The 25,433-nt window shown below is 35.0% G+C and overlaps 1 protein-coding gene across 3 annotated transcripts in view; it reads left to right on the forward strand.

Annotated features, from left to right (window-relative positions):
• Positions 1-25,433, forward strand: part of LOC128242792 (ankyrin repeat domain-containing protein 12-like) — a 73,688-nt gene that overhangs the window by 4,850 nt on the left and 43,405 nt on the right. For 2 of the 3 annotated variants that reach the window (XM_052960118.1, XM_052960119.1), the window contains exons 1-4: positions 5,937-6,562; positions 8,377-8,536; positions 21,017-21,110; positions 22,946-23,107. In XM_052960118.1, coding sequence (XP_052816078.1) covers positions 6,507-6,562; positions 8,377-8,536; positions 21,017-21,110; positions 22,946-23,107 — 472 coding nt within the window. In that variant the 5' untranslated portion in view covers positions 5,937-6,506. Of the gene's footprint in view, positions 1-5,936; positions 6,563-8,376; positions 8,537-21,016; positions 21,111-22,945; positions 23,108-25,433 lie in introns of those variants that run through there. The other variant, XM_052960121.1, reaches the window with a different exon arrangement.

The raw sequence follows: 25,433 nt of genomic DNA on the forward strand, positions 1-25,433 counted from the left end.
ATGATAGATGTGATGAATCCAATAACTTAGAATTTAATGGTTTCATCCAAAACTGTAAAGTACATAGTATAATATGTAATACTTTAATGCTCTATTCAGTGTTGTCGAGAAGAAATATCAATATTTTATGAAGCCAGAGAGAAGAAATTTAACTCCTGTTGTTCAATGTTAGTTAAATGTCAGTTTTGAATTACCATTCATGAAATGATCTTTGAAACTCCAGTATAAAATGTTTTCTTTGACCCGTAAGAAACTCCACAGAAATCTTTGTACTCATTTCCTGGCCAAAGAATTTAGTACAAACAAATATAAAATATATCTTTATGTACATGTATATGCCATTATACAGGGCCTGAGTTCTCTGTTTCTCACAAGTTTTCATTAGTGATCTAGTGGTCGAAATTAACACAAGCCCGCAAGTACTGGTAAAATGCCTTAGGGGCTTGCTCCAATTCTGAATTTTATATAGTAGGGCTTGTTAAAAAATTTGATACTAAACAAAAGAATAAGAATTCGGGCTTGTTCATCCAAAAGTCTAATTTTGATTACTGGTGATCAATAGTTCTGAACTAAGGAGTAGTTTTTTTATTTTACTAAACTATACACATACCTGAACATTATAAGGGATTGCTGATCAATAATCGTTTGTGAACGGTGACATATTGTACAGGTTCTTTGTTTATGCCCATTGAAGCAATGTCTCGGTTTACATTCATGTAATACATGTGTTCGAACTCAATGATATTTTTCATGAAATTAAGCACTCCCATTAGCAAGATGTTTCCCCTAACAAAAAAGCCTTCAGCCCCCTCCAAATCATGATATAAGTAGTGTTTCAGCTGAAGAGTTATGAAAGGGTGCTGCACCCTGTCTTCTTCAGTAGCACCCTCCTGCCTTCATGGACTGACTAGCATGGACACCCTTTTGCCTTTCATAGAAATTAATGCTCAAGACTGTCAAAGTATATATTTCTTTTGTTTTGTTTAAAACTTATGATAAGATATATCTACACACATTACATATCTTGCAGATGAAACCAAATATTACTTCAATTATTTAACACAATTTTTAATATTTTCTGTCAAATTAATTGAATGTTCAAGGTCTTCATAGCCTGATTCAATGTGCCCTTTTTACCATTAGCACCTTGTCCCTTTTTTCTGCAGCACTTTTTAAATCCTGGCTAAAAGCCTATATTATTATTTTCCCCTGAAAAATGAAAGAAGGACCTGTATACTTACTTACATGCACCAGTCAATTGTAACCACTTCCCCCCTAGGTCAGGGGGTGTACCGGGGATAGCTGGGTTGCCCAGCAGTGCTGAGTAAATTCGGTGGTTTTGTTTTCGGGCCGAAAATAGTGAGGAATGGGCCTTACCTAGGTATTCTGGGGTGTGGGGGCATTTGGCGGTTATTTTACCAGCAGTTTGTTTCCTCAGGGTGGGTTTTTTACCTGGGATTGGCTGGACTGGAAGTCAAAGTCCCTGCTATTCCCCGGACCAAGGGAGGGCCGTGGTTACAATTAACTGGTGCATTATAAAGATACAGGAAAAAACTCGTGTGCAAGTGATGATGGTTTCACTTTTATAATCTTAAATGATATGATCCAGTACAGTAACTTTTTTTGACTTTCATTTAATAGGCATGCTCTACTTTTTCCAAAATTTGGGACTTGCTAAGCGCTTTTTTATCCAATTAAAAAGGCACAGGCACTTAAAATGTTATGGAGTTTTGTGTACATGTGTTCTGTTTAACGACCTATGATCACCTGCTTTCTCAGGGTTTATCTCTAGCTGTGTTACCCTGATCTTAAAAGCATGTTACTCTTATTTATGTTGGGTTACTAAGTGGTTACATGTATAACCAGGTTTTATAAACCATTTGGTGCTGCAGAGGAAGGTCAGGGTGTTTAGGTAGAAAAGGGCAACAGGACATAATATTTCATGTGCATATATTGTCTGCTTCAATTGTCCTTAAAAGTTCTGCCACTGGCTTGAATATTTCTAGTGTGAAACAGGTAAAACAGCTGTGTCTCTGACCAATTTTCAAGCTTATTACTCCCTATTTCAATTTATTGTGCATCCCTAGGACCTCCAAAGTAAACATCCCTTTTAGTATAATCAATCTGTATATTGGGACCCCATCTTATTAGGCTGCAGTCACATCACAGCGATACCCAACAAGGACCCCACACCCAGATTAACAGGAATCACCCCGGATCAAGAGGAGGTACCTCAATGGTCACAAAACATCAGATCAGCCCGGACCCAACACTGCAACATAAGGAATAAACACAGAGCCAATCAGATAGCCCAAGTAACACCATGACAGCGCCACAGAATGACCAAGAATGACACAGACCAACAAGGATGACATCCCCATTCAACCCGAAATTGTAACACACTGTCAGGGACCGGAAAGGACTGCCCGAGGTGTCAAACACGACATGCCGGATCATCAACCTTCTCGTAACCAACACAGTCACTATGTCTTCACCGTAGTATGAAATTCTTGGTAAAACAGGCAAATACTTTTTTTAATCAAATGCATTATCAGAATTTTACGAAGAAAATACGGACAAATTGACACAATTAATGTAAGTGGGTACACTTGACTATGGAAGGGGCACTTGTTTTATTTTAGCTCTTGGTGTTGCCTCAGGATACCTGGGAAATAAAAATAGTGTTTGGACGCCACCCCCCAGTTGAAAAATTGCATGTAGTCTAAACTTGCCATGCTTGACATTCTGGTTATGTCAATTTTTTTCAAATGTGTTTGGTTAAGTCAGTCATGCTTTGTATTTCCGTTATCTCAAGGTATTTCCCAAGGTCCAGACGATTTTGGCAAAGCGTGTTTTGACTGTATGCGAAGAGATCATTGTAACACCCCCAACAACATTTTTGCATGGTATGCACTAAAAAATTGCACCAGTAAAATCACAACATAACTAGACAATTCCATGCATACCGGAGGGTCCCTAGACCTAGTACATAAGGTTACCATGAACATACAGGTTGAACCAGATAAATAATTCGCTAAGTTTTCAAAATGAGCATGAAACACATATGTTAAACCAGAAACAAAAAAATGAAAAGAAGAACGATTATAGCCTTTGTGTTAAATTTTCTTGAACCAGACAAAAGAAAGAGAAAAATGGCTTATCAGCTAGATTTCTTGACATTGGGATGATTGTTCAAAAAAGTTAACAATGTTGCTAACTTCATCGTTGTTATCCTCCAAATCTATCCTCCGAATTGTTACTGCTCTTGAAGTTTAATGGATTACACACTTGTGATCTGAAGTATTTTTAACAAGATTTGAGACAACTGTTTCAGCTGTACTTGTTTCAATTAAATATCTTAGCACATCATCAAATATTTCACGTTTAAAAGTTAACAACACTCTCGTTTATTACGTCGTTAACTTTAACAAATTCGGAACAAAATCGGCCCATTGTGCATTAAACATTACACAGTGCTCAGACATTTTAGAGAGAACTTCTCTCGAGGGTACACTCATTCCTCTTGGCACCTAAAGAAGCTTTTTTGTTTTGGGATATTGTTCTGTTGGCCACATTTCAAATGTTTTTGTTAACATTTACAGATCTTAGCCTGCGTCTGCTGAGGCTGAATAAGCATTGATTTTGATTGATGGAGTAAGAAGTGATTTTGGGATATGCAGTACTCTAAACACTTTATTTCTTTATATCCATGAAAAATAATTCTCAACAGTTGGCAAATAAATTGAGCAAAATAAGCTCGTCGATAAGTTAGTCGAACAATATTAGCATGAGCGGAATGCTGTTTTTTTTTACTGAAGATATGAACAAATTGTTCTTACTCATAATACATTTAACGGTGGTTATAAAAAACAAACAAAAAAACTTAAAATTAGGGTGGTGAGTTTCAACTTAAGAGTGTTGTTTGACACTGGGTGGGTCTAACAAGTGAAATTGAAAGGGACTGTACACCAGATTGGCACCAAAAAAAGTTTTCTTTCTGTAACAAATCTCGGGACAATTATTAAATAAAATGTTTTACTCTTTGTTATCATAATTGTAATTTTTTTACCAAAATGTAAAATAAAATCGAGTCAAAGACCGGCTTTGAACCGGTGTTGCAAAATTGCAGACCAGTGTTGAATCCACTGCTACTAAAGCTTATCCGAAATGGTTGGAATATATATATATATATATAAGCTATATGCCATCGACTAGACAATCACGCATAAGGAATGAATTCTACTAGGTAGACATACCTAGTAATCTTTTTTAATGGAAAAATACAAAAAAACAGCGAAAAATAAATTAATTGTAAACTATGTGGTACTTCAGCTTGTAAGTTTCAATGCATTGTACACATCGATACCAAGTTTATGTCAGTTTTCGACAATTTTCTTTTTTTCTTGCTTTTTCATCATACGGAGTTCAGCCCCTTTGAAACCAAGATCCAGATTGGTAGTTTTAAGTGAAACCAAAGCAGACTGTACATGTACAGTGACAGGCCAAATCGCTCATGATGGAAATTGTATGAACTCGATTGAAAGTCTACAGAAATGATGAAATGCGCTTCAAGGTTCATTTTGTGTTTTTTGTCAAAGCAAAAGTCAGGATCATTCAATGCTTGAAAACCTTGAAAGCTAAATTCATTTGACATAGATTTGACATAGATATAAGTACATTTTTTTTGTGTTCGATGGTGTGAAACTTAAACTCGGGTTTTTATTACTCTCAAGATTTCTGATGTCAACGATATGAATGATTTTGTTTGGTATTTGATGTACTTTGTATCTTGTAACAATGTTTTTCTTTATAGCAAAGGCTTATGTATTTCCAATAAAACTTGAAACTTTAAGTAATAGTTATTGTTTATTGTGGTTGTCTTCTGATCAAACGTTTATTAAAGCCAAAATAGACAAAGCTATCTGAGTGTTGGCGCGAAATGCCCCTATATTTGCCAGCGTGCAATGTGCTAACCTGTCAGTTATCCACTTGAGCCAATTCATGACTAAATGGAAGTTCAGCAGCAATTTTCGTCAGAAGCTCTTTAAAATGATTAAATCATAATCTGGCCTGCTTTGCTAATTTGGCCTTGACATGGGCATAAACACTAAGAGCTAATTCCATTACGATATTTTTTATAATTGAAAGTATTTATAAGAAGGATTAAACCTTACCATGTAGGGTCCGAATATAATATAATATATTGATATATTATCGGGATACACACATTAACCAAGTCCAAATATATTCGAACATGGGCAGTGTAAGAGGTAATAGGTTTTACAAGATCTCGAAATAATAACGATGTCTTGAATCTGGCTACAATTCAGCAGTATCTGCAGCTATTTTCCAAACACCTTTTTGATTAAGACCCCAAAACAGCTGATTGTTATCGAAAAAAAAATGTTTTAATGATTATGTAAGTTTGTGAATTTTTTTAATTTGAACTGTACTTTTTCTCTCCTAGGTGAAATGGTTGAATACACTTAAGATATGTGTATCTTATATCTCTTGTAAAACATCCTCATCCATATTATAAATGCTGGTTTTTCATGGTTCTTCTTATTTGCAAAGCTTTTAAAAGTTTCGCCTGAATTAATATTTGTTTAATCCTTAAAGTACACAGCCTTTTTACCGAACTTAATTTTCTCTATACACATGGTCTCTGATTATCTAAAGGATTAAGATTTTTGTTTAGCCCTAAAGGATTAATATGATTTGGATTAACCTTAAGTTAAAAAGGTTTTTGCATAATGTTTGAATACACTAAATATGGATATAGATTTACACTGTCAATAGATGGGGCCGATAACATCAGAGCTTATAATTACGATAACTGAACTCTTAACCATAAGGCTATTTGAATGTGTTTACATGTTCAAGCATTGTATAGAGTAGTCTCGTCTTTATACAGAAAAAACATTATATGAATGATATCAATAGTGACTAGTAGAGTCGATTTTTAACATTGAATGTATTACTGGTTTCTGAATGTGTTTACTCGTTCTCAACTCACTGAGCATAAAAAGAATCCAAGGTTGAATGGGAATTTATACAGTGCGGGTAATTAACGGAGGTTCATATCCCTGATTTATGAGGGCTTGCCAGAGCCAAGACAAAGTTTCAATGGTGGATTGTTGATGTGTTATTGATAAACAAGAGGGATTTTCTTTGCTGTAGTCTCGCCTGAGATTTCTGCTTTCTTGTGAGGGAGAACACTGTGTTTGAAATGGTGAAAGTGGTTAGTTGTGGAAAAACATGTGAAAAGTTGTGGATTTTCTTTTTTTAGCTTTCATTGGATGGTGTTAGACAATAAGAATTTTTGCTTTAGTGAAAAGAAAGCATATTAATTTGAATGTGGTAACCAATTTGATTTATTGTTCAACCTGTGAAGAAAGGATTGTGTATTGGTTGCGTCGTTTTTTTGTAAACGTGCATTAAGCTCTTCTTCATCATTGAATTTGTTTCAAGTTAAACAGATTAGTTTGCGCCTAAACTTATATTCAATGGTATTTCAACAGATTTTGTATTCCGGCGAAAACAAGGATTGTTATGTTAAAAGGTATTTATAACGTTAAATTAAAGAAAGAAATTGGCGATTTTCCCGAACTTTGTCAAAGTTAACAACCTGCATTTAACAGCATTTTTGTTAACTTTTAAAAGCGAAATATTTGATGATGTGCCGACATATATAAATATAAACAAGTACATATGAAACATTTGTCTCAAATCTTGATAGAAATTCAGAGATTAAATTGTATCCATTAATTTTCCAGAGCAGTAACCATTTGAAAGTTAACAACATGGAAGTTAACAACTTTGTTAATTTTTACAGTCCTGATCAATCTGCCCTTGTGTTGTTTACATTGATTTAGAAGATTACATCTTTTATGAATATTTTTGATTACCTACATATTTGTCATATAATGTTGCAACTTAAATATAATTTCTATGAAATCATATTGCCGTTGTTCGAATGAATGAAAATGTTTGTTGTTTCATTGTAATTTTATGTCCAAAAGCTAATCTGACATCATGCTTCCAGCTTACATCAAGTTTTACATAGGAAACAGCAGAGACAGTTCGTGACACAATGTTGACATTATTGCAAACAAAAAATTGGTAATTAATTAAGAGAAGTCATATAACGCGAGGCCATTTATTTAGTGTAGCGATCAGTACGGCTTCTAAGTAAGGCCTATCAACTTTTCTTTAATTATGTTAGGATATTCTCCATTGTCTGATATGGTGAAAAAGACAGCTGACAAATTATACAAAAAGCTAGGACTTGATTTGCTGTGATGCACATATGTAGTATGAAATGGGCATACATGTAAGTTGTAATGTATCGGCAAAGAAAAATCTACATGTATATAGCAGCAGCCTTGTTTTAAACTCGTCTCTATTCAGAAGTAGAAATAATATGAAATTACAGCCAATATAAATTAATTGCTAGATTTTCATTCCATTTTTGACCCCGGGGTAACATTTATTTTTTATTTTTCTTAGTTGACTGTCTCACCGTTGAATATGTATTTTTGCTCTTTCTTAGTGCATAAGGGACTATATACAAGTGTAGACCAACCACAAACACCATCCTCACAATTCTCCTTTTCTTACATGTGAATGTTTACATCAACACCATCTGGTGTGAATAAACCGTTCCTGGACAGTACCAGACCAATACGCAAATACAGACCCTACATTGTAGTTCAACATTTTTATTTGAGCCATTAAAATTTAAGGGGCAGCGGAAGAAAAAGGGGGCCGTGCAGGGATGAAAATCTAGCTATTTATTTATAGTTGCCTAACACGAACAAATAAGCTTTACTCTTTGTTGTCATTATGCAAACACTCATTGGCCATATATACTGGCAACTTCAATGTACAGGTGCGTAGCTGCTTTTACGCCAGTTTGGGGCTGAATCCACGTGATTCTGACTAAAAAATCAGCCAAAGATGCAGTTTGAGAACTTGACTACTTGATCCTAAAATTGCTCATTTTCCAGTACTAAAATAAAGCACCTCAGAAGGCCCGGAATGCACCATGGTTTCAAAATTTCCTAAGGGGACATGCCCCCCGGACCCCCTAGCATAATTATGAATCCACAAGAATAGAGGGCAAGCTATGCCCCTGATGTATTCATATGAAACTTAGTGCACATGTTGTTACCAGTACAAATGAGACTGGCAGCAAGGCCAGTGACTCTGTTTTTAACAATTGGTGAGTTATCTCCCTTGATTGACTGAGAAAACTGGTGAGTGTTGTCATCTCCTCTCAGTACTCATGTTGTTAATGTTTTCACTGTAAATGAAATAGAAAAAACCTTCATATAATCGTTCAATTACGTTCATGTATTTTTCTTCTATTTCAAGATGCCGGCCAAAGAAGGGGCAGTGCCGACCGGTATTGACCCCGCCCCGTTCTGACCGTGACCTTGAACACGTGACCTCCCCGGCAGTCTGCATGCCTTCTCTCGTGTTCACGAGAGCCCCACTGCCGGACATGTCTGACAAGAAATCACCCCCTAGAAAGGTGAGAGTAGTAAAACTTCTCTTTCAATATATATCTGAAATAATTCGAAATCAATAGAAAGATGAAGATGGGATATTAAAATAAAATCCTGTGCAAATGTTTTTCGTTAAATATTTGTGGGCTATAGCTGTCGCCCTGGACAATTTATCGTCAACTTCCGCATATTTGAAAAAGGTTTTCTTTGTCATTTGCCTTCAACGTTTAAACGTCAAGTTTTGCTTCCAAGCAGCTATCGCAAACATCATTCACCAACCACTCAGTGCTATCATAAAGAATGTCAATTATCAGACATTGAACAGATTTAAGTTTTTGTTTTTTTAATTTGATTATCAGCTTTTAGTCATTTGGCATCAGAATGTCGTAGAATCTAATAATGTAGACAGCTGTCTGTGATTCATATTCAATTATGACCAACGTTCCTGCCAAGTTCAAAACCGCAGGGCTAATGTTTTCTATTGGGTATAGATTTCATTTGCAACGAACTGCACTGCTGATTAAAACTCGTCAGCTCATGGGTAACTGTTACTCATTGTCATGATTCATAATGAGTAAAAGTAACAATCATTAACACGTCATGTCGGGTCTTCGTTTCCTAAAGAGTTATGCAAGGGTGCGTCACCCTGTCCTTCTTTGGCAGCACCCTTCTGTCCTCATGGAGACCAGCATTGGCACCCTCCTGCCTTTATAGAATTAAATGCTTAAGATAATCAAAAGAATATTTTGTTTTGATTAAGATATTATTATAAATTCATACAAACTTGACATAAAATTATGTGGCAGTTGAAACCTATTATAACTTCAATTGAGCAGAGTACCTACTTTTTTGTGTGAAATTATTAAGTTCAAATTCCTCACTGCCAGACACGTCACGTGCCCTTTTCTCTCATAGAACTCTGTCCTTTTTCTTCATCACCCTGTCCTTTTCAAAACCTGGCTAAAACCCTACGTCATGAATGGTGAACATTATGTGTGCATTGTACACGAATGTCAGAAAACACCAACTTTAGATCAAGCTTATTTCTGGCTGACTTGTCTTGAATACCAGAGCTTCGTTGTTTTTTTGTGTGTGAGCCATTGTTAGGGCCGCTATTGATTAATGTGTCATGTGCGAATTTTTCTTGGTGCACACCAAATGCGTCTCGTTTCCCTCGGGGAAAATATATTTCCGAGAAAATTTAGGCTACAGGAGCAATAGAATTGATGACGCAGGGAATTTATTTTGATTAATTTCTTAGTGACATTTGCATCTGATCATTATGCAATTGTAAAAACTATTTATGACTCATTTATTCTCTACAATGTATTATTATTGTTTCATAATTGTTTGAAATGGTTGTTAAAATTAAACAGCGAAGTTCTTTTTTCATTGTATTTTGTTTTTAGTTTATTGTATGTAGGGCTTTAGCGAAAGAGTAAGAAAGGCACTGCATCATGTACTTCTTTGATAGCTCTCTCTGCCCTCATGGTGGGACCAGCATGTGCACCAATTTGCCTTCATAGAATTAAATACTGAAATAACTAGCAAGTCTAGGGGTGGGGAGGGGGGGTGGGGGGGGGGGGGCTGATCTGGCACGCACCACATAAAATCATCCAAGTTTCCCTTAAATTTAAAGAAATAATAACATCCCCCAAAATGCACCATTGTTAAAATATACTCCCAAACCCCTTTGCCGCCAAATTAATCTCAACTCTGAGGGAGGGTCGCTTAAAACATATCATATGATTATAATAACATACAACCATTACATATTAGGCAGTTGAAACCATTAAACACAGTTGCTTTCATTTTCTGTCAAATTTATGTATAAATTCTATTCAGCCTCAGATACATTATGTGCCCTTTTCTTCCCTTATAAAGCACTCTGTCAACTTGTTCTTTTTAAAACCTGGCTAAAACATTTTAAATATTGTATGAGAACTTGTTCCACTAATCTTTTCTACTTTATTCCTGAACTGGTTTTAAGATAATGCCATAAATTTCAGAGAGAAATATTTTATGCATTTATTTGCAATCCCACAGAAAATCATTGAACCTAGTTTCTAGGAAAAAAATATATGATGGTTTTGTTCTAGATAGTCTGTAAAGTAATTAAGACATGTTCCATGCGGTGGGATCAATTTATTTCACGACTGTAATTGCAACAAAAATGGAACCATTTTCTGATGAAAAATGTGCTGTTGAAACATTTCCTTGCTAAAAAAAAATCCCCAAGCTGAGGTGTTTTCACTATTAGTTTGTAAGTTTGTTTTTGTTATTTGTTCGAGAATAAAAATTTAGATAATTTCGTACTGCACATGCACACTCTTATGTAGTCGAATAAATTGCATGTTGACGTGGGTTTTTTTACAATTTTTATATGACAAATTCTTCAGGTACAAATTGTTTTGACGCCATTTCTGACCAGATGTTCCAATAGGGATTTTGGGTTTAAGCATATTATGTCTGAAAGAGATCATAAAAACAAGCCAAATTCAACCATAAATGTTATTTCATATCAGTTCCTCGCACAAAAAGTCAATATGCAATGAACAATTATGAGTTTGAAGTGTTTTATTTCATTGCTTACTGTCAAAACATAATGTGAAACAGACAACAGTTTTGTTTACAGTTCACATATGGAAAACTGTTGTCTGTTTCATTTTAAGCTTTGTTTACTGAATTTTATTAATAAGGCTAAGGTAAAAACTGTTTTTTGAGTAGATTTAATGCTTATCCTGTGCAAAATACTTTTGCAATTTCATGGTACAAAATGAATAGAACCTTTTATAATCTGTTTCAAGCTTAATACAATTTAAATATTTTTTAAAAACAACAACAGAAAATACATTTTTTTTGTCTATTATTTTAGACTATATCTGAGAATGCAGTAAATATTTGTTTTTAAACTAAAGATATTAAATTTATATAAACAAACAAGAGTCTTTAAGACATGTTTAATGTTAATTTTTAAGCACAAAAAGTAGTGATTTTCTCAACAAACAGCATAAAATAAAAAATACTGTTTTGATGTGGGTCATTCTTACAAGCATAAAATATGTCTGTTATTGATATGATGCATTTGTATATAATCATTTTATATCTAGTCACCAACGTGTTTATCACGGTGTCCAAAAGATAGGTGAGTGGGTCAGAGTACTTAAATAACAGTGGATTTTAATAATGCAAGATGATTGTATTCATACGAAATTTCTCATATTGTTTATGGTATCATATTTACCAAAATTATGTGATCATGCATTTATATTTAAAGTTCTATTTCATCCAATCTGATAGCAGTAATTATTAAAATATGCTGTACAGTTATTTTTGTGAATTAGCAGTCAGCCGTTATTGATTTTAATCTGGTGAACAAGATATAGACAAAATATAATATTGAACACTCAAAGGTTTAAAGATTATTAGAATGTATTTACTAAAATAAATAGTTATAAGTATACTTATGAACTTTAATTAGCATACTAATAAACTTAAACCATTGATAATCATGATGATAAACAATTTTGATAGAGATTTTTTCTGGCCTAAGTTTATGGTTGTGGTTTTGCATTCAATTGCGCAGTTAACATATAATTTGTGTTTGATTCATCCCTATAAAAACTAAAACATGTCCATTATCATATGTACATGAAGAATAATTTAAGTCATGCCTTAGGTTGTCTGGTTATGCACCAGTCAATTGTAACCACAGCCCCCTCCCACCCGGTCCGGGGGTATACCTGGGAAATGGGCCGTGTTTTTACCTTTCAGGTGGCCCCGCAGTGCCGGGTGAATGCGGTGGTTTTGTCTTCGCTTTAAATATAGTGGGGAATTGGCCTTGCCTAGGGTCCCTGGGGTGTGGGGGCATTTGGCGGGGATTTTACCATCTGTTTGTCTCCGCAGGGCAGGGATTTTAGCTGGGGTTTGCTGGACCAAAAGTCAAAGTCCCTGCTATTCACCGGACCTAGGGGGGCCGTCACATGATGATGGTTACACTTGACTGGTGCATTAGCACACTCATTTTCCGGCATGGGCGCATGTGATTTTGTTTGATGGTCACCAAGCCAGACAAGCGGGTTTTATCTGGGTTCTCTGGTGTCCACCAAAACGTGTGAAGGACCACTAGCTCTTGCGTAATTTTGATCCATTGACAGTGACTTATCATAAGTTAATATAACTTTCTTCACATCATTGTTAAATAAGGCTTAAACTCAGTCTGTGCCTACATGAAATAAACTATATAACTAATAAATATAGTGTGATCTGATCATAAACCATTCTTTCAGATTGACTGACCAAGTGAAAAGTTTAACCTTTTAATGTTTTCATAAAAATAAACCTGAGATGAATTGAATGTGAAAATTCGTGACCAAGTTTGTAAGGACATAAATGCGATCATTTACAGTATAATAAGGGCAGAGTTATCTTTCATTTTTATTGAACAAAGGTTTATCCAGAATTTTGCTAAAAGTAGAAACCAAAGTGGAAGTCCTGTCTCTTCCAGACATTTGAAATGTCCACTGAAAGACGGGAATTCCCAGTAGTTGACAAGTGTTGATGACAGCCGACCTTTAGTACCTCCTTTTGGTATTGATTGAAGAGTATTTCCAGAGAACTTTTTCTCTCCCTGGGAATTACGAATGTAAGGGACATCTTTAGTCGTCGCTGTTTTAATTTGATGAGCGGATGAACATCTCCCCACCAGCTGTGCATATTTTATCGCTAGGCGTTTCGAACTTCAGATCTTTGGGAGTTTCTTTGTGTGCAGGCAGTGCTTAAATTTTGAAAGGAGATATTTGTTTTGGCGAAGAAAGAATTTGAGTTGGCCTTATGTTTTTGTGCATGCGTTCTTGAGTTTTATGAATAAACCCTGAAATACGACTCTGTTCCGAGATTTCATTGATTTGAATTTCATGTTGTTATTCATGTATAGTTGATCTGTCAATGTTTTTAAAATATGTAATTAATATGAATTACTCTTTAACTTAACAAGTTTGTCATTAAATCAAAACCATTAAGGCACCTGAGTCCTGTTCTACTTTTTGTTGTTTTATATCATATTTAATCTTAATGACTTTTTATAGGAGATGAGAACATTAATTATTCACCCCTTTGCACATGTATTTTGTGTCTTCAGCATCATATTTGCAGAAAAACACATCTTTAACAATCTCAGGGGCTGCATGTTTATAATGACATCAACATTTGAGACAAAGGAAAATGGTGAAAGTAGGGGATTAAGGACAATAAGCAGAGGTGGTGGTGATGATGATGATGATGATGATGATGATGATGATGATGATGATGATGATGAAGACGATGATGATGATGATGATGATGATGATGATGATGATGATGATGACTGAATATGATGATGATGATGATGATGATGATGATGATGATGATGATGATGATGATGATGATGATGATGATGATGATGATGATGATGATGATGAGGAGGAGGAGGATGATGATGATGCTGATGATGATGCTGATGACGATGCTGATGCTGATGGCAGTGATGGTGATGATGACAATGATATGATATGATGATGACATCGTTAACAATGATGATGATAATGATGAGGATGATGAGGATAATGGTGATGATAATCATATGATGCTGCTTATGAAACTGCTGCTGCTGCTGCTGCTGCTGATGATGATGATGATGATGGTGATGAATTTTTTTACCAGGTTTTTTTGGGGGGAATTAAAAAAACTATCATCCTTTTTTTAGCATAATGCCAAGTGAAACATTATTTTTTGTAAATTATCTGATGTAATAGCTAAGTGCCTGAATTTATGATGTAGAAGTGAAGATAATAGCATGTTATTTGGGCAAATTGTCAAAATTCAGGAACTTTTTCAGCAGTGTCCCTGAGGCTTTGAAATCATGTCATATTCAGACTTCATGAAATATTCAGTCCATCCAGAAATACTTTTTTGGGTGCCAAGCATTTATTTTTTGCGAGCTTTGATTGAAAAGTTGAGAATAAGATAATTCAGTGTTGGCTTTCATGTCTCTGTTGCCGTACAGATTCTAATTTAATTGTTTAGAAAGTTTCCCACGAAAACAATAAGCCAAATTCTATTTAGTGTGAGTGACTGCAGTGAACGAAGACCAAGAAAAGCAAATACTTTTTTGTAAAGCATATTATGCCAAAAAAAGTAAAATGGAAGGTTTGCCAGTGTCAAAATACTTATTTTATCATGCTTGGCTGTAGGGAATGTCAATTTAAGTCATTCAAAATAGGTTGTCCTTAATTAGATAAAAACATAATTTCTAAAATGTTCTGTAAAATATAATATTAATGTCATTCACAGACCATTTTATACACCTAATGTGCTCTATTTCACCCTACTTACCCCCCCCCCCCCTTTGCACATTGAATGCAGCCCCCTGCCCTTTTTAAAATCCTGGCTACAACCCTATTTTCATAAAAGCTCTTCATGTATTTTTGTCCGAAGTGAGCAAAAGAAATCATAAAATCATAACATTAGTTTTGTAATCATAAGCAAGAAACAGCAAAAACCTGTGCCAAAAATGATGCCAAAAAAAAACATAGCAGAAGTACTTTGCACTTGATTTGTTATGGTTCAAGTTTTTTTTCTGATATTTTTTTTCTGATCTGTCTCAGCTCTCCCTGATATAAGTTAACATTCTAGCCATTTTATGTATTAACAAATGTAACCTTGGTAATGTTATTGTTAAGATTTTGAAATCAAATACTTTAATATGAGGTTTGTATTGAAAATAATTGTATAGAGAAATGTACATGAGCTGTAAATTTTATTTAGACCATAACAGAATAGACATTTTATTTTATTTTGATTTGTTTACAATATAATATTCTAAATATCATATAAATGAACTAAGTCATCTTGTCCTAAATACTAACTTCACATGTTATATTCTCAAGGGGAAATATGTTTTGGCAAAAGTTCAAATCAATATTGTGAAAAACAAGGTTGACATGGATTTATCTCATTTAAATGTGGGAGACCGTAGTAACTTTGTCTAAAAATAGATGGGGTTAAGTCAGTCTTGCACATATCTTGCTTTATGCGCTAGATATTCTTTGCCTGAAGGTCATATTAAGTACTTGGAGTGCGGTCAACAATGGTTAGTCACTATTGCTAGATGTACATTGATAATTCTATGTTGTCCTCCATTGTATTTGTCAACTTGAGATTACTGGTGATAATGGCGGGAGTGGTCAATATTTACCTTGGAGTGGGAGCAGTCGACATATGGTGTCATTCCATAATTGGAATCATTGATGTCATTACATCATTAACTCTAATAATCAATGTATCTGAGAGCTTGAATTAACCTGCTGATCTTTGTCATGAAAAGCACTACCAAGTATGAACTATTGCAATCAGAGCTTGATTAAATATTCAAATAAGTTTTTGTATGTGAAAAAATATGATTCTTAGATGGTTCCTCAATCTTACAATTTTAAAGACCTTTATTGAATCCATTGTGTATAAATTGGCTCTTTTTGTGCCAAAATTTGGCCCCATTCCCCTCCTCAAAAGTGTATATTTTTCCACTACCCACGGTAAAAAGATCCCCTTTTATTCAGCATAAATGTAGAAATAATGTACCATATATGAATAAGTCAATAGGTTTATTAAATAAATGGTTTGAAAACAAGTTGAACATTATATAAATTCAATGATAGTACTTCTCCCCTTTTTACCAAAACAAAGCTAATATCACATTTACCAAAGAGCCATGCCCCTATTTCATAAAAAGTGGAGAAAAAAACCTGTTACATTGGTTAATCATTTCAATCAAGATCTAAGTCGATTTTACGTATCAAATCCAAATTTGTTTCATTATTTTCATTCATGTTTGTGTAAATTAAACTTATTAATTAACCAGCAATTTGAACATGAACACAGAGTGGAGGATAGAAAAAATATGATATACTGCCATTTGTGATGTTTTTATACTGTTTTAAGATGATTAAAGTCACGACTAAAGTTCTTAATTGAAACGGCCCCCAGATGCATGGTTTTACGAATAAAATGCTGATATGCAGGAAAGCTTGCTAATTCTCTGCAGATGTGCATCACACAGGATATGAAAAACCATACAACTCCATGCACTCAGCGCTATTGTAGCTGTCACGTTAATCTAATGTTAAAGCATTTCAAGTTGACAGGTTGTGCTAAAGAAAATCCCCTTTTTGGTCTATTGATTTTTCCTGGCTTCAATGTCGTCCGTCTCACCTGCGTCGAATCATTGTTGCAAATATTGACCGGGCCATTGAGATCGAGAGAGCTTTCAAACTGCGAGGGCGACAAACATGACGATTGTCGGTCATGAGACTGGCTCGGAGTTATACTAAAAATCCTGAAATAATACGCACGTTATTGTCACATACTGTTCGCACCCCTGTCATAAACAAATGGTCTCCATTTTCCATCCCTCAATGGATACAGCTGTTTCTTTTCATGGTTTAATGATATGTTTTATATTGTATGAAAATTTTCGCTGAGTTTTGGTCATAAAAGTATGGTTTCTGGGTTTTCATTTCTTTACGTTTTAACTGTGTTCTATTCAAAAATAACTTGTGGCCTTTTGTACGCCTTGCTTTGTCGTGAAATAGTTTTGAAAGACCTTTTCATTTCTATAATTCTGTGTAAGAAAAGAACTAGCTATCCGCTTATAATTGAAAGTCGTTAATATTTAATGATGTTATTTCAATGTTCATTCATGTATTAATATGGTTTTCACAGAGATATGAAAATGAATGAAAAGTGTTTTTAATATAGCTAAAGTAAATCCAAACAAATATACTTTGTTTGTTGATTGTATTTTGATTGGTGATGTAAGCCCTCATAGATTTTAGTGGTCAACATTTTATTTTGTCCAATGAGAAGGCAGTATTTCTCAACTTTTCCAATACATTTATTTCAGTAAATCAGCAGTTAGCCCTTATTACATTCAATCAGGTGAAACATTAGATATAAACAGTGCCTGGCCCATTTAGTAGGTAGTTTACCCAATAAAATGTAGACCACTAAAAGTGAAAGATTGTTAATATGTGTAGTTACACAAATTGAACTGTGTTGCTTCAAAAAAAATTTTTTTAAATACACTCCAGTCGAAACCCGTTGGCTCGATTGCTTAGCTTGATTTCTTTGAAGGGCTTGGTTTCCTTGTTGGCTCAAACCAATTGTTAAGGAGCGATTTGTTTTCACTCTATGTAAGCATTCTGGCTTGGCTCGATATTCACGAGGCTCAAGTATTTTGACCGCCTCTCTTTGATATCAAGCAAACACTAGGTTTTGACTGTATTATAAACAACCTTCAACCATAACTTCAGCTGCAAACGACATGTAAACGCTTAAAATTGGGTCAAATAAGACTGAGTCATGTCATTGTACACCACATTTTGAACCTTGTTCAGTTAGGTAGTTTATACATGGAGGATTTTTTACTGCAATCATGACCTTACAGGGCAGATCAAGTTTTATGGGACGGCCTTTCATCGCTGATGTTCAAAACATCCATTTTAATGTTTGTTTGTTTTGGTGACCTAAATAGAGTTTTAGCTTAAGTTACAGATTAGGGTCAGCTGCATCCTGTCCTTTTTTCGTAGCACCCTTTAATTCTACCCTAATGGAGACCAACATTAGCATCCTAAATTTGACTTAATAGTATAAAATGATTAAGATTATAAATACATAACAAACTGTACATATTTGGCTTAAGAATTTATTTTAATTAAACATAATTCCGTGAAAATCCTGTCAAATTAATTATGCTCAAAATCTTTTCCAATCAGCCCTTTTCTCCCGAAGCATTCTGTCCCCCTTTTTAGCCCCTAGCCGTTTTTAATACCATGCTGAAACCTTAACCTTATCTGGTGCATGTTATGCACCAGTCAATTGTAATCCCCCCCCCCCCTAGGTCCGGGGAATAGCGGGTACTTTGACTTTCTGTCCAGCCAAGCCTGGGTAAAATCTCTGTCCTGCAAGGATGAACTGCTGGAAAATCACTGTCAAAGGCAACCACACCTCAGGGACCCTATGTAAGGCCCATTCCCCTGTATTTTTGGCACGAAGACAAAACCACCGGCACTGCGGGGCCACCTTAAAATTGCAAAAAGGGCGGCAATTTTATGGAAGAATAATTTAAGCTGCTGGGTTTGTCTGTATAAATTCTTAATTTCTGATGGTCATTCATTTACATTGATAAAATTAATTCCTATTGTACAAATGTACGAAATTACAAAGGGGGATCCAGGAATTGAAGTTGTAGGGGGGCGCATGTTCGGGCCCAACTAAGGAAGTACTGACCCCCTTCCCACAAAACCAAAAATACATGGTTTAATGATTTAATGGCAGTTTCAGGACATAACAGTCATCGAAATTAGACTTTTGGATGAACAAGACCGAATTCTTATACTATTGCTTGGCATCAATTTATTTAACAAGCCCTGCTATATAAAATTCAGAATTTGAGCAAGCCCGGAAGACATTTTACCAGTGCAGGGCTTGTGGGCTTGTGCTAATTTCCACCACTGCATAATCTCAAAGTTGTTTTTAGTCAAAAAAAGTACATTCTGGCATATAAACCATGTCCATGATTCTGGTGTATGACGTCATGGTATTTACTTCGATATTGGCATAAAAGATCCAAATTGTTGGAAGGGGCGCGCTAGGCGATAATACTGCTAGTGGAATGCACTTTAAAATTTAATAATCATCCATTATGTAACTTACACAGCACATAAATGACATGACTGAACATGACTGCGCTGCATTAACATTATTGAATCAAAAACATATCATTTATTTATGAACCAGTAACAACCTGAGGCCATTTATAAAAGTAATTTTGGGAAAATGTGAAGAAAAAAATGAATATATGTTTATGTGAATCTGGATTGGTACTTTGCCGAACCAATAAAACTGCGTCTTTATTTATTCATGTTAATGAGCTTTTGGTAGCCAAATGGCCCAAGGTAAACACAGCAAAGTATAGCGCAGTTACTATGTGTATAGGGGTTTTCCCATGGTAGTGTACCGCATATGTAACTCCTGAAGTCCTGAGCATTTCCCAAAAATCTGAATTATGTAACCATTTACAAAAAACAGGGGCTTAAAGCTGCACTCTTACATATTTACTGTTTGACAACATTTTTTATTTTTGCCTCAGAATGAGCAAATTTTTGTGTTAATGTCTTGAAACCATTGATATAAGACTGCCGGCAAGTGGTCAGATCACAGTGTTTTCTTTTGCGTTAAAAAATTGATGTTTTATGACTAAAATGAAGGCATTGATGCTAAAATCGGCTAATTTTGAGACAAAAACAACAAAAAAGTAAAAACTGTCAATCTATGAGAGTGCAGCTTTAAGCCCTTAGTGAAGTTGGATCTCAAAAAAAAAGGCTATTAATTTTGACAAAGTTGAAATGCCACCTGCGCATCCCCATGTCATAAAACACTAATTTTTGTCGTGACATTTAAGCGTATTTTATAATCTGAAAGGATGATGTTGAATATTATCATAAAAACTTTATACTATCATGTTTTAAAGTATTTGAAATATAGTGGTAAAATGTCACTAGGTCAACCTTTGGTCAAGGAAAGTCATCAAAATATCATTGTTCCTGAAATGATTTCAATTGCATAATATATAACATTTATATACTATTTTTATAAATTGTTAAGTTGCTATGTAATAAATGGTGTTTATTTTTTGGTATTTTAAACAATTAAGTATAGAGTGTTTGCTGCCTCAGGAGATTTAATTGTTTAGAGACCAAAAGTCCCAAAAGTTTTTTAAGTGTTAAGTGCGAAATGCCTCACAAAATGCCTTGTGAATGCTTACATGTATATCAATTAGCTTGTGCACATGCAAGCTTCTAAAAAACTTAATTAAGCCGGACTAAAAGGAAATTTGTCAGTTAAATGTTTCTCAATTATTAAATCTGAATCCTATCGATGATCTCGTTTGTTGAGACATGTGCATAAACACTAAGTGTATATGTAAGCGTGTTCTGTTGTTTGAGTTTTGTATTTGAGTTTCTCAGATTTCACTGATTTAATGGTGATATTGAGTTATGGAACCCAGACACATTATGGACAGAAAAGGTAAAAAAAAACCCACTAAGCTTTTAAGTCTCGCAATGAGGGATAAGGATCTTTCAGACTCTATATGCTATCCTGGAATTAGAGGGTAAAAATAAGGAAAAAAAGGAGAAAAAAATCCTTCCTAAGTTGCGTGGTGAGAAAATAATTACATAATAGTAGAATGAAAAAAATCGGTTGTAGCAAAGAAAGCAATGTTTCAGACCTATTTTCCATACATTTGAAGTGTGTGTTTCTGGTTTTAATTAAAACAGATCACACGAAAATGTGCATATGGTTTTAAATTTTAAAAGAACCCTCTCAATACAAAACTTTTTTTGGTCAAAGTTGTAAAGGAAAAATGGAATAATGACACAAATGTTATTAATTTTGTTATGTGATTTCAGGAGAAGCCTTTCCTTGTCAGAACACCACAACCCGAGGACAAGGGCATAAAACGGAAGCTCCTGTCCCCACCCTCCCCATCACACGATGATGACGGTAAGTTTATAGTGTTCTTAGCAAAGTTAAAGGACTGTTTCCCTTGTTAGAACACCCCCACCTGAAGGACAAGGGCATAAAACGAAAGCTCCTATCCTCATCCTCCCCATCACACGAGGATGTTGGTGAGTTAACGGCATTCTTAGTTTGTATAATTAGTTATAAAGTTAAGGGACTATTACCCTTGTTAGAACGTCCCCACCTCAAGGGCAAGGGCCTAAAATCAAGACTCTGTCCCCACCCTCCCCACACAAGGACAATGGTTAGTTGCGATGTTTTATGTTTACAATATATGTTGTATTAATTGCGCAGAGCGCTAGCCTTTTTTGGAACCCTGTATGCTAAAAAAGAAAGATCTTTCCCCATTCAGCAGATTTTTAAAATCCACCAAATCTAAAACATGAAATAACGATCAGTAGCAGCTTTAAGCATAAACTGCTGTGTAAATCAATGAAATGGTCCTCTGAACACAATTGGCTTCAATGCATCAATACACAAATTTTGGTAATTTCATTGCGACTGTCATTGTGTGCAATTGGGAATGGTTTTTCAGTAAATGCAAGATGTCAGCAGGTTCTCTAAAAAATGGAATGATTTTCAATGTAATAAATTGCTTTTTTTTGGAGTTCATTGTTATTGTCACGGAATCAGAAAATAGGCTATCCAAAAGACCCCTGGCACGCCTATTAGGGTAGCGCATTAAATAGGACATTTACGGTAATTTAATTAGGTGCAAAATTTTAATGATTTAGAAGACGCTGGAGCATATTGATTAAAGGCATGAAAAACTATCCACGACCAAATTTGTCAGCAAAGTGTTTTCACTTAAAAAGCTGTTTCTTCGACAAACAATATGCCCAAACAAAATGATCTTCGAAAACAATTTATTTTCCCAAACACGTGATCGACCAAAAATGACAGTCTTTGCAGATCGTGGCTTCCAACCTCTGACAACCTATCAGAAACATAAGTGGTTATCACAGTTGGTGATGTCGTGTACATTATAATGGTGCTTAAAAAGTGATCTCATTCATGCAATCCGCTGTAATTCTCACATGCCATGTTGGTTTCATTTATAACATGAAGCAAGACTCGTGTTTGAATCATTCATGTGAATAAAACATGGCTCGGATTTTATAGCATTTCCGTCAGCTTAAGAGAATATAGTGATTATTTCAATGAAGAGTTGACTAATGCATTTGGGAAGATAATGATTTTTGAACGTTTTTTTAAAACACAAAAAGAATCAAATTGACATTTTGATCTTCAAAATTCATTAATTGTAAAGATCACAATGCAATGGAAAGGTTTCCATGCCAGACAACTTCAAATTCTGTGTCTTAAGGGGGCTTTTGTTCCGATATGTTTTGACTTCTTTTTTTGTGAAGAGTTTTAAATTCATGACCTGACCGATCCCTGGCGTAATTAAGACAATCTACGTACAGCATAAAAAATTTTCAGTGACATACTACCTTGTTTTAAGTTTTAAAATAATAATAATAATAATAATGTTTCTTAGTTTCTTTTATCTTGAATGTGACAGGTAGCTTATAGAAACACTGTTTAGTCCATGGGTTTTACCCAGCACTGGTGTCCTTTTAAAGAGGCAATGGGAAAGTACCCTTGTTGGGGATCAAGCCCAAAACCTCTGGGATGAGATTCGAACACTTATACTATTTAACCATTCTTTACCTCACTAAACTTACTTATTTGGTTGAAGAATGAATTTAATAGTATAAATAAATGAAGCATATAAATTATATAATCATCTTAGTTTGTGTCTATTTGTGTATATTTCTTTGGAATGACCTTAAATATGTTATCCTTTAATACAGATAAAAAGACCCCTAACAAGCGTAAACGAGGAAGTATAAGTTGTGAGTCATCTCCCCTTGTTGCCAGCCAGAAAACACCGGGCGGTGGCTCTCGTGGTGTCCCCCTGTCTGAACGTCAGCAGCTCGCGATGATTATGAAGATGTCAGATGAATCAACGCAAGGTGGGTGTTTTAACAGCTCGGAAACATTTTTGTATATTAAGTAGAAAATATTCTGTTGTGTTTTTTTTGCAATCAGTGGGCTGATTGTTCATAACCTTGTTGAAGTTCACAATGTTGTTAACTTCATGGTTGTAACTTTTTCTACGTGAAATATGTTTTAATGAGTACATAAATTTTATTCAAACAAATACAGCCAAGACAGTTGTCTCAAATCTTATTTAGAATAATGCAGATCACAAGTGAATTACCTTAAATCTTTCAGAGAAGTTTTTAAGTTAACAACAATGAAGTTAACACTGTTGTTAACTTGAACACACTTTAGAATAATCAACAATACTGCAGCTCACAAAAGAATTCTTAAAACTGTGAGAGTAGTTTTGTTTTTAAAGTTAACAATGATGACTTTAACACGGTTGTTAACTTGAACATTGTTCAGAAGAATCGATTCAATGTTTCCCTAGATACCATTTACAGAGTCTGATATCTGATTTGCAAAAAAATGGTGCCATTATGTCTTTGTCTGATAGATTTCATGGGCATTTAAGTCATCAAATAACTGGATGTCTCTTAATCTAACAAATTGAAGTCCAACAGAAATTTCACTAGCCACTGGCTTATGGGTATATAGATGCTATGTAGTTCACTGGCCAGGCCCTTTTTATGTTGTTTTGCTGTAGACAATACCCTGCTACTTCCCCAAGGGGCAGACCCTGTCCCCCCCCCCCCTTTCTTTCTTTCTGAGTAATATATTTACTGTTTTATTGATATTATACTCTATTTTTCCTTGAATGTTGGAAATAGTACTTCCAAAAACTGCAGAAAACTTGTTTTTTCCCCTCCCAAAGGGCTAGGGTGTCTGCTCCATTCCTGGTTAAAGTGCCCTGCTGGCAGTCTTCACAAAAAGATCCTCCTATTCCATTCCATTATGACCTTGACCTGAATCCATTTTGAACCTTATACATCTTTGACCTTGAACTTATCATGATATTCATCTTGACCATTATAATTCTATTTAAAGAAGAGCTAATGTAGAAAATGTCTTACATTGTCTACTAAATAGGTTAGGACTAAGATTTGTTTATTTCCTAATGAGGTTATTTAATCAAAGCTCGCACGACGACGACATAAGTCCATAGCGATTTCCCTGTAGTCATTACTGTAATTTTCTCTTAGCTTAATAATAACGAAGCAAGTGTTTATTTTCATCAATTGTGTGAGCAAGAAATTGGAGGACAATTATATCCGGGGAAAAAATGCAAAAATAGGTACAATAATTACTTTGCACTTCATAACGAAGGTAATTTTCATGAAAATTGGTTGCACTCAGTTAACATGGCTAAATTACATAGCAATCTCAACATGATATCAGAGAGTTTTGTCTATGAAACTGTTTGACATTGTTCATTGTTTCACTTCCCATAAACCCCTTTTGTACGATGGCAAATAAAAACCTTGGGTTTTAGCAAGGGGGTTATGGGACGGTGCTGCACCCTGTCCTTCTTGGGAAGCACCCTTTCGCCCGCATGCAGACCAGCATGTGCACCCTCCAGCCTTCAAAGAATTAAATGCCTAAGATAGTCAAAGATTAAAAAAGTATGATTACGAATTCAAATAATTTTGTACATAATTGGTGGTTGAAAACTAATATTACTTCAAAATTTTTTCAAGCACAATTTCTAACAGTTTCAAATTCATATGCTTTAATGATTCACTGCCCTACAATGCGCCCTTTTGTACCTCAGCACCCTTTCCTTTTTCTGCAGCACCCAGTCATTTTCAATCCGCCTTGAACCCTCAAAAACCAAATCCTGCCATTAACTTAAACTAAATCTGCATTTGTGTATTGCGTTACATGAATATTCGTAAGCAGCCCATATTCTATTGACCGCCAGCAATTTAGAAGCCTATTTTCGGACTTGTCTTTGTGGAAATAAAGGCGCTTACGGGGGTAAAAGGCATTGAAAGCTATAATTTCGATGCTCGTTAATGGCGTTCACTGGCAGACAATGTCGTAATGAGCTGTCTATGAAGACTCCCAAATTCGCTGCTCGTGTATTCAGACTTTATAGGGTTATGTAGATTTTTCCGACGAGTCATGATGCAGAAACATAATTTATATTAGGCCTAAAAAAAATCATCCGAGTTTAGGGCAATGCTCTCAAAAATGCTAGGTAGTGTATGAACTATAATTTTGGATTTTATCATACTTATTTTTCCAAATTGAAAAGGCACAGTGAAACTTATTTTAAAAATATTATTGGTTGCCCTAGCTATTCGTAAAATAAAAGAAATACTAGATGTCATACCAGGATTTCATCTGTATTTT

Source organism: Mya arenaria, chromosome 8 (genome assembly GCF_026914265.1).
Source record: "Mya arenaria isolate MELC-2E11 chromosome 8, ASM2691426v1".
Classification (NCBI taxonomy): domain Eukaryota; kingdom Metazoa; phylum Mollusca; class Bivalvia; order Myida; family Myidae; genus Mya; species Mya arenaria.